The sequence below is a fragment of the Sorex fumeus genome, unplaced genomic scaffold (genome assembly GCF_029834395.1).
Source record: "Sorex fumeus unplaced genomic scaffold, SorFum_2.1 ptg000043l, whole genome shotgun sequence".
NCBI classification, from domain to species: domain Eukaryota; kingdom Metazoa; phylum Chordata; class Mammalia; order Eulipotyphla; family Soricidae; genus Sorex; species Sorex fumeus.
The window spans coordinates 29,139,621-29,153,475 of record NW_026606100.1 but is presented as its reverse complement, the minus strand read 5'-3'; the positions used below and the strand labels follow the sequence as shown (position 1 = coordinate 29,153,475).

General features: G+C 45.6%; 1 protein-coding gene across 1 annotated transcript in view; it reads right to left on the bottom strand.

Moving 5' to 3' along the window:
• ABCC2 (ATP binding cassette subfamily C member 2) overlaps window positions 1-9,603 on the bottom strand; it is a 68,005-nt gene extending 58,402 nt beyond the window's left edge. Inside the window, exons 1-2 of the mRNA XM_056120461.1 lie at window positions 9,431-9,603; window positions 6,444-6,617 (exon numbers count right to left, since the gene is read on the bottom strand). Coding sequence (XP_055976436.1) covers window positions 6,444-6,617; window positions 9,431-9,463 — 207 coding nt within the window. The 5' untranslated portion in view covers window positions 9,464-9,603. The remainder of the gene's footprint in view (window positions 1-6,443; window positions 6,618-9,430) is intronic.
• Between the last annotated feature and the right edge of the window lie 4,252 nt (window positions 9,604-13,855).

Sequence of the window (13,855 nt, the reverse complement as noted above, 5' to 3'; positions counted from 1 at the left end):
TCATATGTCAGAGTTCAAACCTAGTGCACTATACATACAAAGCATGGACTCCATCACTGAACACATCTCCAGTCCTGATAGCATATTATTTCAAGTATAAGGGTCACTAACAGAAAGACTAAACATAGTAATAAAACATTAAAGGCTGAGAGAAGTAGGAAAGAAAAAAGAAAACCAGCTAGTTGGACCAATGAGTTTAAATCATGTCTATCATAGAGGACAGAAACTGGTCTGCACTGAAGTTAACTGACTCAAAAATAGAGACAATAGCACATTATTTGCAGCTATGGAGGTAACCATCAAAGTAATATAGCATTGTAGCACTGCGGCACTGTCCTCCCGTTGTTCTTCAATTTGCTGGAGCAGGAACCAGTAATGTCTCCATTGTGAGACTTACTGTTACTGTTTTTGGCATATTGAATATGCCACAGGGAGCTTGCCAGGCTCTAACGTGGGGGCGGGATAGTCTCGGTAGCTTGCCGGGCTCTCTGAAAGGGATGAAGGAATCGAACCTGGGTCGGCTGTGTGCAAGGCAAACGCCCTACCCGCTGTGCTATCGCTCCAATCCTATCAAAATAATGTAGCTTATTTATTTATTTTTTTTTTGCAGTATTGAAGATTGAAGCCAGGGTCTCATGTATTGAAGGCATGAGTTCTATCAGAGTCACATCCCAGCCCTATCAAAATAAGGATAGACTGGGCAAGAGAGAAGTGAAATAGAGACATTGTGCTTTTTCTTCTCTAGGGGTTCTTTGTTACTTTTAATTTTCTTAAGAGAAATGAAACATCAACATGCTAACAGGGATAGATCAGTGATACAATTCTCAAAATTTTCAAGTTTCTTTCTTCTTTCCTAGTGCGTCTGTCCTTTCAACAATGACTGTGCATCCGTTTTACAATCAGAAACACACCCACTCTTTTCTTAATGAGAATCAGGGAACTATTATGATTGTTCCATGATTACCAAGTTCTGAGTCATCTTTGTCCTTCGTGTCTGATCTCTTCAACAAGCTTCTAGTATGGGTGGAGTTGACTAAACACAACTAGCTACGTAGAAACTATGCCAGGAGAGAAAGGACAGTGGTTGGACCACAGCATCCCTATATGGCAGGGCTCTGCTCTCCCCAACACTTAGATAAGAACGCTGGTCCACACCGGTTGAATCCTCTATCCCTCACAGATACTCACCTCCTCCCTGGCCCACAGGTGAATTTCAGTTCCATTTTGTTCAGGAACTACCATTTCCAGCATCCCATCAGCTCATAGGACAGTCAAGTATTATAAATTTGCTACTGTTCATTCAGCCACAGCTGACTTCCCTGGGATTCCCTTGATCTTGCTCTTCCTGGTCGAGCCAGGCCATTGTCCATGCCATGCTCCTGTGCATAGTGCAGCTGATTCCCTCTGCACCCAGGCTCAGCACTAAGTCCACTTCCTTCTTTCATTTCATTCAAGATCCTGTGCCTTGGGTAAGAACACGCCTTTAAACCAATGCCTCTAAGCCTCTTGGCCAAGCAAAACAGCTTGGTTTAGGTACAGCAAACACTGCACCAACAAAGAAACAGGCTAGCAAAAACCCAACCATAAGAGTTCAGTAGCCTCAGAACAAACAACCTGAAGATAAGGAGAGGAAGCAGAAGATTAAAGCAAATTGAGAGAGTAGTAAATTAGACAGGTCTCTTTGAAGTTCAGTTATACGTTTTGAGAATTAGACTTGTGTTTAAGGGAAGCCCATTATTTCAAAAAATTGAAAAAAATTCCTTCCAAATGGCCACTGGTGGAGGGATGGGTACTTGATCATTGTATAACTGAAACCCAAGCACAAAAATTTGTAAATCTACAACTGTACCTCATGGTGTTTCAGTAATAAAAATCTAAATTTAAAAAAATAAAAATAAAAAACTCCCTCCCTTTCATCACTGCTGTTGTTTTCAGGGTTGAGGACAAAGAGTCAAATAAACATTTTAAATTGTTTTTATTTTGCTTTTTAGGTCACACCCAGCCATGCTCATGGGGTTACTCCTGGCTCTGCACTCAGGAATTACTCCTGGTGGTGCTTGAGGGACCATATAGAATGCTGGGAATTGAACCCAGGTTGGCCACATGCAAGGGCGTTAGCTATCACTCCAGCCCCTCAAATAGACATTTTAAATGGAGGTCCTAAGACTAGAGTCAGGACCAGCAGATTACTACTTATAGGAACCAACAAGTGTCAACACATTTATTTCTTTTCTCCATAGAGATTTGTGTTTATACGAGTTAAATAAAATGTTGGGCAGAGCAATAGTACAGCAAGTAGGGCTCTTGCCTTGCATGCAGCCAACAAGGATTTGATCCCCAGCATCCCATATGGTCCCCACCCCAACCCCAATCCATCACTAGGAGTGATTCCTGTGTGCAAAACCAGGAGTGGTTCCTGTAGGTGTGCCTTCCCTCCCAACAAAAAGTGATGTAGCCATACGATGGAATATTACTCAATCATGAATAGGAGTCAAGGGGCCAGAGAGATAGTACAGCAGGTAAGGTGCTTGCATTGCACACAGCCGGCCCAAGTTCAATCCCCACATCCCATATGGCTCCCAAGCACTACTCAGTAATTCCTGAGTGCAGAGCCAAGAGAAACACCTGAGCACTGGTCACCTGGTGTGGCCCCAGAACAAACCAAAATAAAAGGATTTAAGTACCGATACATGCTACAGCATGAGTGAACTTTGAAAACCTGGTGCCTAATGAAAAAGATTAAAATCTAAAAGACTATATATTAGATGATTCCATGCATAAGCAATGTTTAGAATAGGAAAACAATAATGATAAGAAATACGTTAGTATAAATCCGCTAAAAAATACATTAGTGCTTACTCAGGGCTACGGAAAATGGAGATATTGGATAGTTAAAGGATCTCTTTTCTGAAAAAATAAAAAATAATTGTAAGAGGAGATATTGATGAATACATGAAAGAAACAAGGTACTTAACTGGATGAATTCTATGGTATATGTTATATCTCTATAAAATTTTCTAAAAAGTTAAGAGTGTCCAAGAAACAGTACATCAGGTAGAGAGCTTGCCTTATATACACCTGATCTAATTCCACCCTCAGCACCATATAAGGTCCTCTAAGCACTGAGGGGAACCCTGAGCACAGCCAGGATTAAGACCTGAGTATATCCAGGCATAGTCCCAAAACCAAGAAATAATTAAAAAGTTAATTAATTGCTATAGCTATGGTGGTGACAGGATACTGACTGTCTTACTCATCATTTAGTCTTGGAAGCATCAGAAAATGGGAAAAGCCCCTTACCATGAACTGAAACCTCGGGGTGTGCTGTGAGGATACTGAGGCTTGTTCAAAGTTCAGAGTCTGATGTGCCTTTGGCTCAAAGCAGGGACTCTTAGGTGCCGCCAACATCAACACTCAACATGTGTACAGAGCACTGGCCCTGTGCTGGGCACTCTGGTCAGCAAACAGAAACAATAACCCAACTATGTCTCTCAGGTACAGTCTGTAAATCTCGCTGGCAGGCCCTCACAGAACTTAGACAAAGTTAACTTTCTTTGACCCAGTTCTAACAGCCTTCTATTTTTTTTTTTTAGACTTGTATTAGTGAAACATCATGAGGTACAGTTGTAGACTTACAAATTTTTGTGCTTGGGTTTCAGTTATACAATGATCGAGTACCCATCCCTCCACCAGTGCCCATTCTCCACCACCACCAATCCCAGTATCCCTCTCCCCGCCCCCCGCCCCGTCCCTCCCTTCTCACCCTGCCTTTGTGGCAGGGCATTGCCTTCTTTTAAGACTGAAGGTAACCTGTGATCAGAGCATAGCTACACATGAAGCCTGGATCTAATTTACCTGTCTCAAACTCTATTTAAAAATCAGGACAGAGAAGTGCAGGATTACATTGGTTTGTCCTTTCTGCCTTGCCACAGGGAGTTTAGGTTTATTCAGTTACTCCCATCACAGGCTCCCATTCCTCTGTGTTTATTTGTAACTTCTTTCTTTGTGCTCTATTAACTTGTAAATATTGCTTTTCTCTTCTCCTAAGTCCTTTGCATAGTTAATTCAGAGCAATGTCATTTTTGTAAAAACACAGGAAGACAGTTAATGCTATGCTTTTGTAACTTGGGAATTAATTGACTCTGAATGATATTTATCCCTGGGTATCTGTTTTCTCAACTTAAGCCTCAATTGCCCTTACTTCCTAGCACCTCAAAAGCAGGGTCCCAACGAAGGACTGGATGGAACCAGGGCAAGCCGTGATCTACCTTGGCATTGAAATGGGCTAGGCCAAAATGCCATAATACTTAACTGTAAGTTAAGAGCATGGTCATGGACAAATTCTGTCATGATCCAAAAAGTAGGACCCTGCTATGGTTAGGAAAGATTAATTCACCTGAGCACTGTAGTCTGAGATCTATATCAAGATGTTCCCAGGAGAGCCACCCTACAAGCTCAATGTAGCTCTTACTGTGTCCACACAAAATAACTAATATTAAGAGGTAGAATTAAGATGTTAATTAAGTTATTGGACTAAGGAGAGGAGAAACACCCTTAGGTGGTATTTCTGCCCTAGCTCCTGATGGACAATCAGGAAGGGCTTTTGATATGTTGAATATGCTATCGGATGGGGTGTGGTGTCTACCCCAATGCGGGGAGTTGGAGAGAGACAAGAGAGAGACCAGGGCAGCAAGATGGAGCATGGAGAAACTAGCAAGGGAGAAGAATATTGGGGAAGAATGAAGGAACAGGCATGTGGAGAGATGAGAGATGCAGCTGCAAGAGAGAGTGTGGAGAGATGAGTGGGAGAAACAGGAGGAGACAGGAATGAGGGGCAGCATGAGACTAGTATGGGGAACTTAGTGAAACTGAAACAGGTACGTGGGGAGAATGGAATAAATGGCAACTGATCATCAACCAGCCTGGTGGCCCTCGTTTCCTCCTTTGTCTGCCCATGGCATTGGCCATCCCAGGTTGGGGAGCGGCCCAAGTTCACCAAAAGCAGGTGGAGAGAGAGAGAGCTGAGGGGCTTTTGCTTGCCGCCTGGGAGAATACACAGATAAGCTTGTGAAAAGAAGCAGATGGTAGGAATAACATCTAGTTCCATCTCTATGGGAAATAGTATGGAAATTCCTTCCAAAAAGTCAGAATAGAGCTTCCACATGATGGAGTAATTCCAGTTCTTGGCATCCCCCCCCCCCAAGCGCGTGCACACACACACACACACACACACACACACACACACACACACACACACACACAGAAACAGCCCACTAATTCAAAAAGATATATGCACACTGATGTTCATTGAAGCACTTAGGACAACAGCCAGGACATAGAAACAATTCAAAACTGTGGCATATAAACACAGTGGGAAACTATGCAGCTGTAAAAAAAAGATGAAATATTACAGTCTGCTGTAACTTAGAAGGAGCTGGAGAGCATCGTTAAGTGAAGTAAGTCAGAGGGAAAGGGACGAACACCAGATAATTCCATCTATCTGTGGTTAATAGAGAAACAAAAGCAAGGAAATAGACAGTGTTGAACAGTAACAAAACACTTGGCCTTGAATGACAAAACTCAGATTACCAAAGAATGAGGGAAGAAGTGGAGGAAAGAAGATCAAACAGAAGGAATGGTGATGGTATGTGTGTATGTGTGTGTGTGTTGGGGGGGGGGGGGGATGTTCAGTGAATTTGTACATCAAATACATCAATATCATCAACATTAACACTATTGTAGCTGTTTACCAAAACTATTGTAATAATAATAATAATTTTTTAAAGAAAAGATGTCTTAAAGAAGGAGCAGATAGATTTTCCAAGATCATTTAATGTCCTCCACGTCAGCTCTCTCAGGTCCTGCATAACCAGTACAACTGGTTGAGCGGTCTCTCCCCTCTCTCTCTTCTGGAAACACTGACAGGTCCATCATTCCTCATTCAGGCCTAGTACCAAGAGCACTCACCCTTCCTCCCTCTAGAAGTCACCAGAAGAATAAAACAATGGATCCCTATTCCACACCCACTGGGGGGGAAGGGTGGGTGCTGAGTGGATAGCCGAAGTGGTACAGCGGAAACATTAAATAGCTCACTTCTGCCTCCTGGTAGATGCCCAGAAGTACAGTCTCCTGGTATAGCAACTCTATTGCCGAAAATGAGATAACCCAGGCTCTATGTCTCAACCACTGCAAACTGTTTGGAGGACTGTTCATTGTGAGCCTCTAGGGAATCCAATCCCTTTAAGATTTAAGTCGCTGTTAAGTGACCTTAGCCAGGAGACAGAGCCAGGGAGGAGGGAGGCCTGGGGTTCATGGGCCTCCAGGGGGGTGGCTCAACCTGATGAAACAGCTCCTAAGAAAGCTCGAAGAAAACACTTCAGTTACCAGGAAAATGTCTCTACTGTACACCAGGGAATTAGCTTAAGAATAATGGGTTTGCATACTTGCTTAACCAGGTAGAGCTTGGTGATAGGAGATCTCTTTGTCCTGGATCTGTATACGGAGAAGAGCTGCCACGGAGCCAGTAGCCAGAGGAAGCCCAAAGGGATCCATACCAGAACAGTCTGTTCAAAACAAAGGGGTAGGTCTGCCTCCGGACTCTCCAGGAACGAGGAGTTCTGGGGGGAACAAAACAGAGTCACAGTTAGTACACTTTTTAAAAAAAATTTTGTTTTGTTTTGGGACCGCATCTGGCCGTGCCCAGGGCTTACTCCAGGCTCTGCACTCAAAGATCATTCCTAGTGGGCTCAGGGGCCGTATGTGGTAATGGGAATCAAACCTGGGTTGGCCACGTGCAAGGTAAATGTTGTACAACCTCTCCAGCCCTAGTAGACCGTTTTTCTTCTGTAGCGGGGATTCCTCACCCTGGATATACAAAGACCAGCCCCAGGCCACACCCCTCCCTTGCAGTGTTCCCATAGTTTCACGTCCATCCTCACAAGCCGGATCTTTCACTAGTCATCCTTTCCTATTCATTTAGTAAGAAGGGGTGACTTTTCTGGCCAACACAACCACTACAAATCTTTCGGTCTATGATCCAAGTTAAGTCTCTACACCGCTACTCCGAGTCAACCTCGCCATCCTGCAGGTTGAGGGAAGGAAAGAGACCATTCCACGATCCGGGGAGAGAGCTCAAGGAAGTAGAGCGCATGCCTGACGTGCAGAAGCCCTGAATCCCATCCTAGGCACCACCTGCTGTGACCCTGGTGGCCCTTCGCACTGCTAGAAGCAAGGACCACCATCTCATCAGGATGAACATTGAACTCTGTGCCCCACATTCTAGCTGAACACCTCCAGGGATGACCCTTGAGCCCCTGAGCACTGCTTAGGAATTCCTCCCCCCCCCCCCCAAATCCCACAAATAACTAAGGGAAAAGGAACCTTGGGCTGGAGTGATAGTACAGCAGGTGGGCCACTTGTCCTGCCAACTGGGCTTCAATCCGCAGCACCCCATATGGTCCCCCTAGCCCACCAGGAATGATCCCTGAGAACAGAACCAGGTGTCAGCCTGAGCACAGCCTGGTGTGGCCCCAGCCCCCCAAAAAATTAAAAAGAAAACTTTCTTCCATTCTTTTTGGTTGTTTGTTTTGGGGACATACCCAGTGTGGTCAGTGGTTATTCCTGATTCTGCACTCAGGGATTACTCCTAACGGGGCTCAAGGGACCCTTTCCTCCATTTCGAGGGGAGAAGAGTTCTCTAGGATGGACACGCTTGGTCTTTGCTGGAGCTAATCAAACTTCCTGACAGGGAACAGCAGCCGCATTCTGCTTAGTCAGTGCCTGGGAACCTCCTGAGGGAAGATGCAGAAGCGTCTGAGGTGGTGGACAGCCAAGACACGGCCAGTCAGAAGGTGAAGGAGCAGCCAAGACATGGCCCATCAGAGGCTGTCCCTAGACTTTGTACAGGGCTCTGCCTCTGTGATAAACCCAGTGTGTGAGGTGAGAGTGTGGTGATGATAAACACCCATCTTAGGTCTGAGTCAAATGAGGATAGATATTTTTTTCTTTTTGGATCACACCCAGCAATGCTCGGGGATTACTCCTGGCTCTGCACTTAGGAATTACTCCTGGAGGTGCTTAGGGGAACCATATGGGATGCTGGGGATTGAACCTGGGTGGGCCTCGTGCAAGGCAAACGCCCTACCTGCTGTATTATCACTCCGGCCCCTGTTATTTTTCTTTAAGTTCATCAGAATTGTTGCTTGCAGATTCTTTAAATACTCTGGCCAAGATGACCTGCCAGATACTTTTCTGAAAGTATTTGCAAGTCATGGCTGGGGGGCAATGAAGCCTCAGTTCCCTGAGGACACTTGTAAGCATGTCCTGACCTGCAGAGCCTTGGGTCCAGGTTCTTTCTAAGATGTGAGCTCCCTGAGTCTTCACCATCCATTCCTGTTTCTCTCAGTTCTCCATAAGGTCTTCTCACTTTATATCCCCGAGAATTCACCCAAGACATTTCACTTATTTCACGAGCAAGGCAGGGGATTCCACTGTGAATGCTGGCGGCGTGTAGCCAAACTTTCTCAGACTCACTGACTCCCTTCTCCTTTCTCTTCTAGCTCAGTGACATCAGCCTCCAGCCCACAGTTGCTGCCGTCTGCAGGTGGAGAAAGGCTGAAGAAGATGCTCTAGGGCCGGGGAGATAGGACAGAGAATAGGGCACTTGCCTTGCATGCGACCGACCCAGGTTTGATCCCCAGCATCACATTGGGGTTCTCTGAGTCCCGCCAGGAATGATGTCTGGATGCAAAGCCTGGAGTAACCCCTGAGCATAGCCAGATGTGACCCACAAACCAAAAAGAAAAAAGAAACAAAGATTCTCCATTCTGTCCTCATGTACGCTCTGTTTGAAGTGCTCTGTTCTGAGTTCCAAACTCGCCTCTGTGCTTCCGTGTCCACAGTGGCCTCCCTGGCTGCACTCACATCCTGAGCACCAGAATGCATCGACAGATCCACCGGACCCCGTTTCAGACCTGTTCCTCACCCTCCTCCTGCCCCACAAGTTGGACCCAACAATTCCCTCTGCCAGTGTGGATGACACTGGAAACTTGTATAGTAGAAAAGAGTCTGGGGAATAATAAACATAGGAGACCAGAGAATAAATATATCATCTCTCCCACATAGAAGATCTTCAAGTGAAATTATGACTTCGTTATTCTACGAGCACCAAAAAAGTATTCATTCCTTTGGGGGTAGAGGGTGGGGAGATGTTGGTACTCAGCCTGGCTGTGTGGTCCAGACATCACTCCGGTTTGTGGTGAGGCGCTGCTCAGACTCCACAGTGCTGGGGGTCCCCAGGGTTCCCTACCAGAGGTCAAACACGCAGGAGCTCCAGCCCTTTGAGCTATCCCCAGGACCTCACTTTGCTTTTCTAAAACAAACCCGAGTTGCAGACCAGTGCGTGTCTATCTACTTCCCCGTCATTTCTTACCCAGAAAGTGGAGTTGCAGAACTCCTCCAGCATGGTTCCTGATGTGCCTCCGGAACAAAGTCCTGGTCCGTTTTTGGTGCTCTGGACTTATTCTTGACAGGAGAGAAGGTGGATGGTGAGCGTCACTGGGCGCGCTCCCATTCTGGCATACTGATGTTCCAAAGGCAGATCTCCCGACCTTTCATCCCTACCGATTTAATCGTTAACCTTCCTCCCTTGTGTTTATACTCTCCCAGTGGCAGGACACGTGACCAAGGAGCCCTGAGGCCAGGTAGGTTTGCCAGTTCCCAAGGCACCAAAAACTTGGGATGTGACCAGAACTCAAAGGAAGTGCCAAGAAAACTTTTTTGGATCATTTTTAGTGGATTGTTCATAGCAAGCAATTCAAACTAAATCACTCCGTTTCTGCTTCGGTGGCAGGATTTTGGGTTTGGGATGGAAACATCTGAAATATGGTGGTGGGAAGTTGTAATCATGGTGGAACTGGTGTTTGAGTATTAATTGGAATCAAATATTGTGAACAACTTTCTAAAAATAAAAAATGATAACAATAAAAAATAAAATAAAATAAATAAAAGGAGATGCATTTGTGCAGGCTGACAATCAACCCCAGGACACCTGCCCTCCTGAGGGCACCGAGCCACAGGGAGCAGCTTCGGGCAGAGATGGCCTTTCCCAACCACCGATGGGCTTAGTCTCTGCACGTGGTCAAGTATAGTGAAAACTTTGAGAGTTGCGTTATGAAATAGCATCTCAGTATAATTTAGGCATTTATGCCACAAAAGGTTGACTGGCTGTTAGGATTGGAAGTAATCTTTAGCTTCCTTCCTGCTTGTCTGTTGTGCCTGCTTTTTCCATAATTATCAGGTAGGTTTTTTTTTCAGGTCTTCTTTATGTAAATATATATATAACCATGTCTTTTTTCTTTCTCTTCCTCTTTCTCTTCCTCTTTCTTTCCTTCCTTCCTTCTTTCTTTCTTCCTTCCTTCCTTTCTTTCTTTCTTTCTTTCTCTCTGTTTCTTCTTTGTTTCTTCTTTGTTTGTTTCTGGGCCACATCCTGCTGTGCTCAGGGCTTACTTCTGACTCTGTGCTCAGGAATTGTTTCTGTCAGTGCTCCAAGGAACTACACACAATGCTGGATGCAAGGAGAAAAAAAATATTATTGTCTCTCCAAGCCAGTAGTTTTGTTTGTTCGGTTGGGTTTTTTAGCCACAACTGGTGGTGCTCAGTGCTTATTCTTGGCTCTCTATATTCAGGGATCACTCCAAGTAGTATTTAAGAGATAGTATGCCAAAATGTGAATCCATAGTACAGGATCTCACCATTCTACAAGGAAGTGACCATCAACATAAAGAGAGGGGTTCGGCAGGGTGATACCATTTCACTGAAACTCTTCAGTGCCACCCTCAAGAATGTCATGTGATGACTGGAATGGGAAGGAATGGGAGTGAAGATAGACGGTCGGCAACTACACCACCTCGGCTTTGCTGACGACATTGTTCTAATAACACCAAACATTAGCCAAGCAGCACAAATGCTGGCCGACTTCGACCATGAGTGTGAACAGGTCAGACTGCAGCTGAATCTCAATATGACAATGTTCATGAGAAACGGACTCATTCCTGATGTTCCATTCGCTCTCAACGGAACAAACATCTCCGAATGTAGCAGTTATGCATATCTAGGTCGAGAACTCAACATGATGAACTACTTGGCACCTGAGCTGCGCAGGAGGAAGAGAGCAACATGGAATGCCTTCAAGAGCGTCAAAGAAGTTGTTAAGAGGACGAAGAACCTCCGGATCTGGGCACATCTCTTCGACTCCACCATTCTTCCTGCATTAACATACACCTCAGAGACCTGGGCCCTATGAAAACAGGATGAGAACGCTATTCGGGTCTCCCAAATAGGAATCAAAAGAGCTATGCTTGGAATATTATGCTTCACTCAAGTGAGAGAAGGAATCCGGAGTTCCAACCTCCGTTGATGATCGAGAATCAGGGATGCTGTCTTGTTTGCCAAGGCATCGAAAATCAGATGGGCTGGACATGTTATGCGATTTGGAGACGACCAATGGATTAGAGTCATTACTGACTGGATTCCACAGGATGTCAGAAGAATGCCGAGCCACCCACCTATGAGATTGTCAGACTTCTTCGTCAAGTTCTGAATGAACAGTTTGAGGCTCTTCGTGTTCCTGGAGTGAGCAGACACCATTGGGCTACACTAACATGCAACAGGGATGAATGGAGACATTACTGGTGCCCACACAAGCAAATCGATGAGTAATGGGATGTCAAGTGATCAAGCGATGCCAAAATGTGGTGCTTGGAATTAAACCTGGGTCAGCTGGAGGCAAGGCAAGAGCCCTATCCACTCTACTATCTCTCCACACCCACCTTTCTAAAAAAAAAAAAAAAACAGGGGCTGGAAAGCAGTAAACAAACAAACAAACCCACCAACAAACCTAGGGGCTGGAGAGAGCAGGTATGGTGCTTGCCTTATATGCTGCTAAGCCAGGTTCAATTGATGCCAGCATCCCATATGGTCCCCTGAGCACTGCCAACAGTTATTCCTGAGCACAGAACCAGGAGTAACCCCTGAGCACCACTGGCTGTGGCCCAAAATAGCAAAATAAGACAAAGAATAATGTCTAAGGGGAACTTTAAAATAGAAAGGAACAAAACCCCTGATACAAGAGGGACACTTTGATCAGCATACTAAAGCCTGTGTAGGAACAGAGCAGCCCAGATCCCTGTTCCTTTAGGACTCTCTGAATGAAGCTATAAAGGGGGAGAATGCTATTAAAATTTAGACAATGCTAAATTTAATGCTATTAAATTAAATGCTACTTAATGCTATTAAATTCACGGTCATAGTCCTCCCGTTGTTCATCGATTTGCTCAAGCGGGCCCAGTGACATCTCCATTGTGAGACTTGTTGTGTTTGGCATATTGACTTGTTGTGTTTGGCATATTGACTACATCACTGGTAGCTTGCCAGGCTTTGCTGTGCGGGCAAGATACTCTCAGTAGCATGCTAGGCTCTCCGAGGGGGCAGAGGAATCGAATCCGGCTCAGCCAGGCTGGCTGCGCGCAAGGCAAACACCCTACCATTGTGCTATATGCGCCCTTCTACAGCTCAGCTGGTAGAGCGGAGGACTGTAGACGGTCACTGTCCCTGTCCTCCCATTGTTCATTGATTTGCTCGAGCAGGCCCAGTAACATCTCCATCTTGAGACTTATTGTTACTGTGTTTGACATATTGAATACATCACGGGGAGCTTGCCAGGCTTTGCCGTGCGGGCGAGATACTCTCAGTAGCTTGCCGGGCTCTCCGAGAGGGGCAGAGGAATCGAACTCGGGTCGGCCATGTTGGCTGCATGCAAGGCAAATGCCCTACCCGCTGTGCTATCGCTCCAGCCCACTGTAGACAGCTATTAAATTAAAATGTAAAATTTAATGCTATTAAAGGTAAAGGTAAATGCTATTAAAATTGAGGGACAGAGAGATATATAGATATTTAGAAACTTGGGGCTGGAGTGATAGCACAGCGTTTACCTTGCACGTGGCTGACCTGGGTTCGATTCCCAGCATCCTATATGGTCCCCCAAGCACCGCCAGGAGTAATTCCTGAGAGAAGAGCCAGGAGTAACACCTGTGCATCACCGGATGTGACCCCCCAATAAAAAGATATTTAGAAACTTATCTTGCATGCAGCCGACCCTGGTTCCCTCCTTGGCACCACACATGATCTTCCAAGCACCATCAGGAGTGATCCCTGAGCACAGACTCAGGTTCTCTGTGTATGACCCCCAACCTTTCCCCTACCTCAAATTTAGACAATAAAAAAATATTAATGGGGCTGGAGAGATAGTAGAGTAGTTGGGTGCTTGCCTTGTGTTAGCCAACTTGGGTTCAATCCCTGGCATCTCACATAGCCCCTTTCCAAGAGTGATCCTTGAGCAGAGAACCAGAAGTAAGCCCTGAATATAGCCAGATATGGTCCTAAAACAAAATTAGATTAAGGCTCGAGTAGCACTGTCCTCCCATTGTTCATCAATTTGCTCAAGCAGGCACCAGTAACGTCCCCATTGTGAGACTTGTTGTTACTGCTTTTGGCATATCAAATACACCACAGGGAGCTTGCCAGGCTCTGCTGTGTGGGCGGGATACTCTCAGTAGCTTGCCAGGCTCTCCAACAGGGACGGAGGAATCGAACCCGGGTCAGCCACGTCCAAGGCAAACGCCCTACCTGCTATGCTATTCCTCCAGACCAAGGTGATAGTATAGTGTGTAGGGTGTTTGCCTTGCACGCAGCCGACTTGTGTTTGATTCCCAGCAACCCATATGGCCACCTGAGCACCACCTGGAGTGATCTCCTGAGTGCAGAGGAATAACCTCTGAGCCTCTCCCGGTGTGACCCA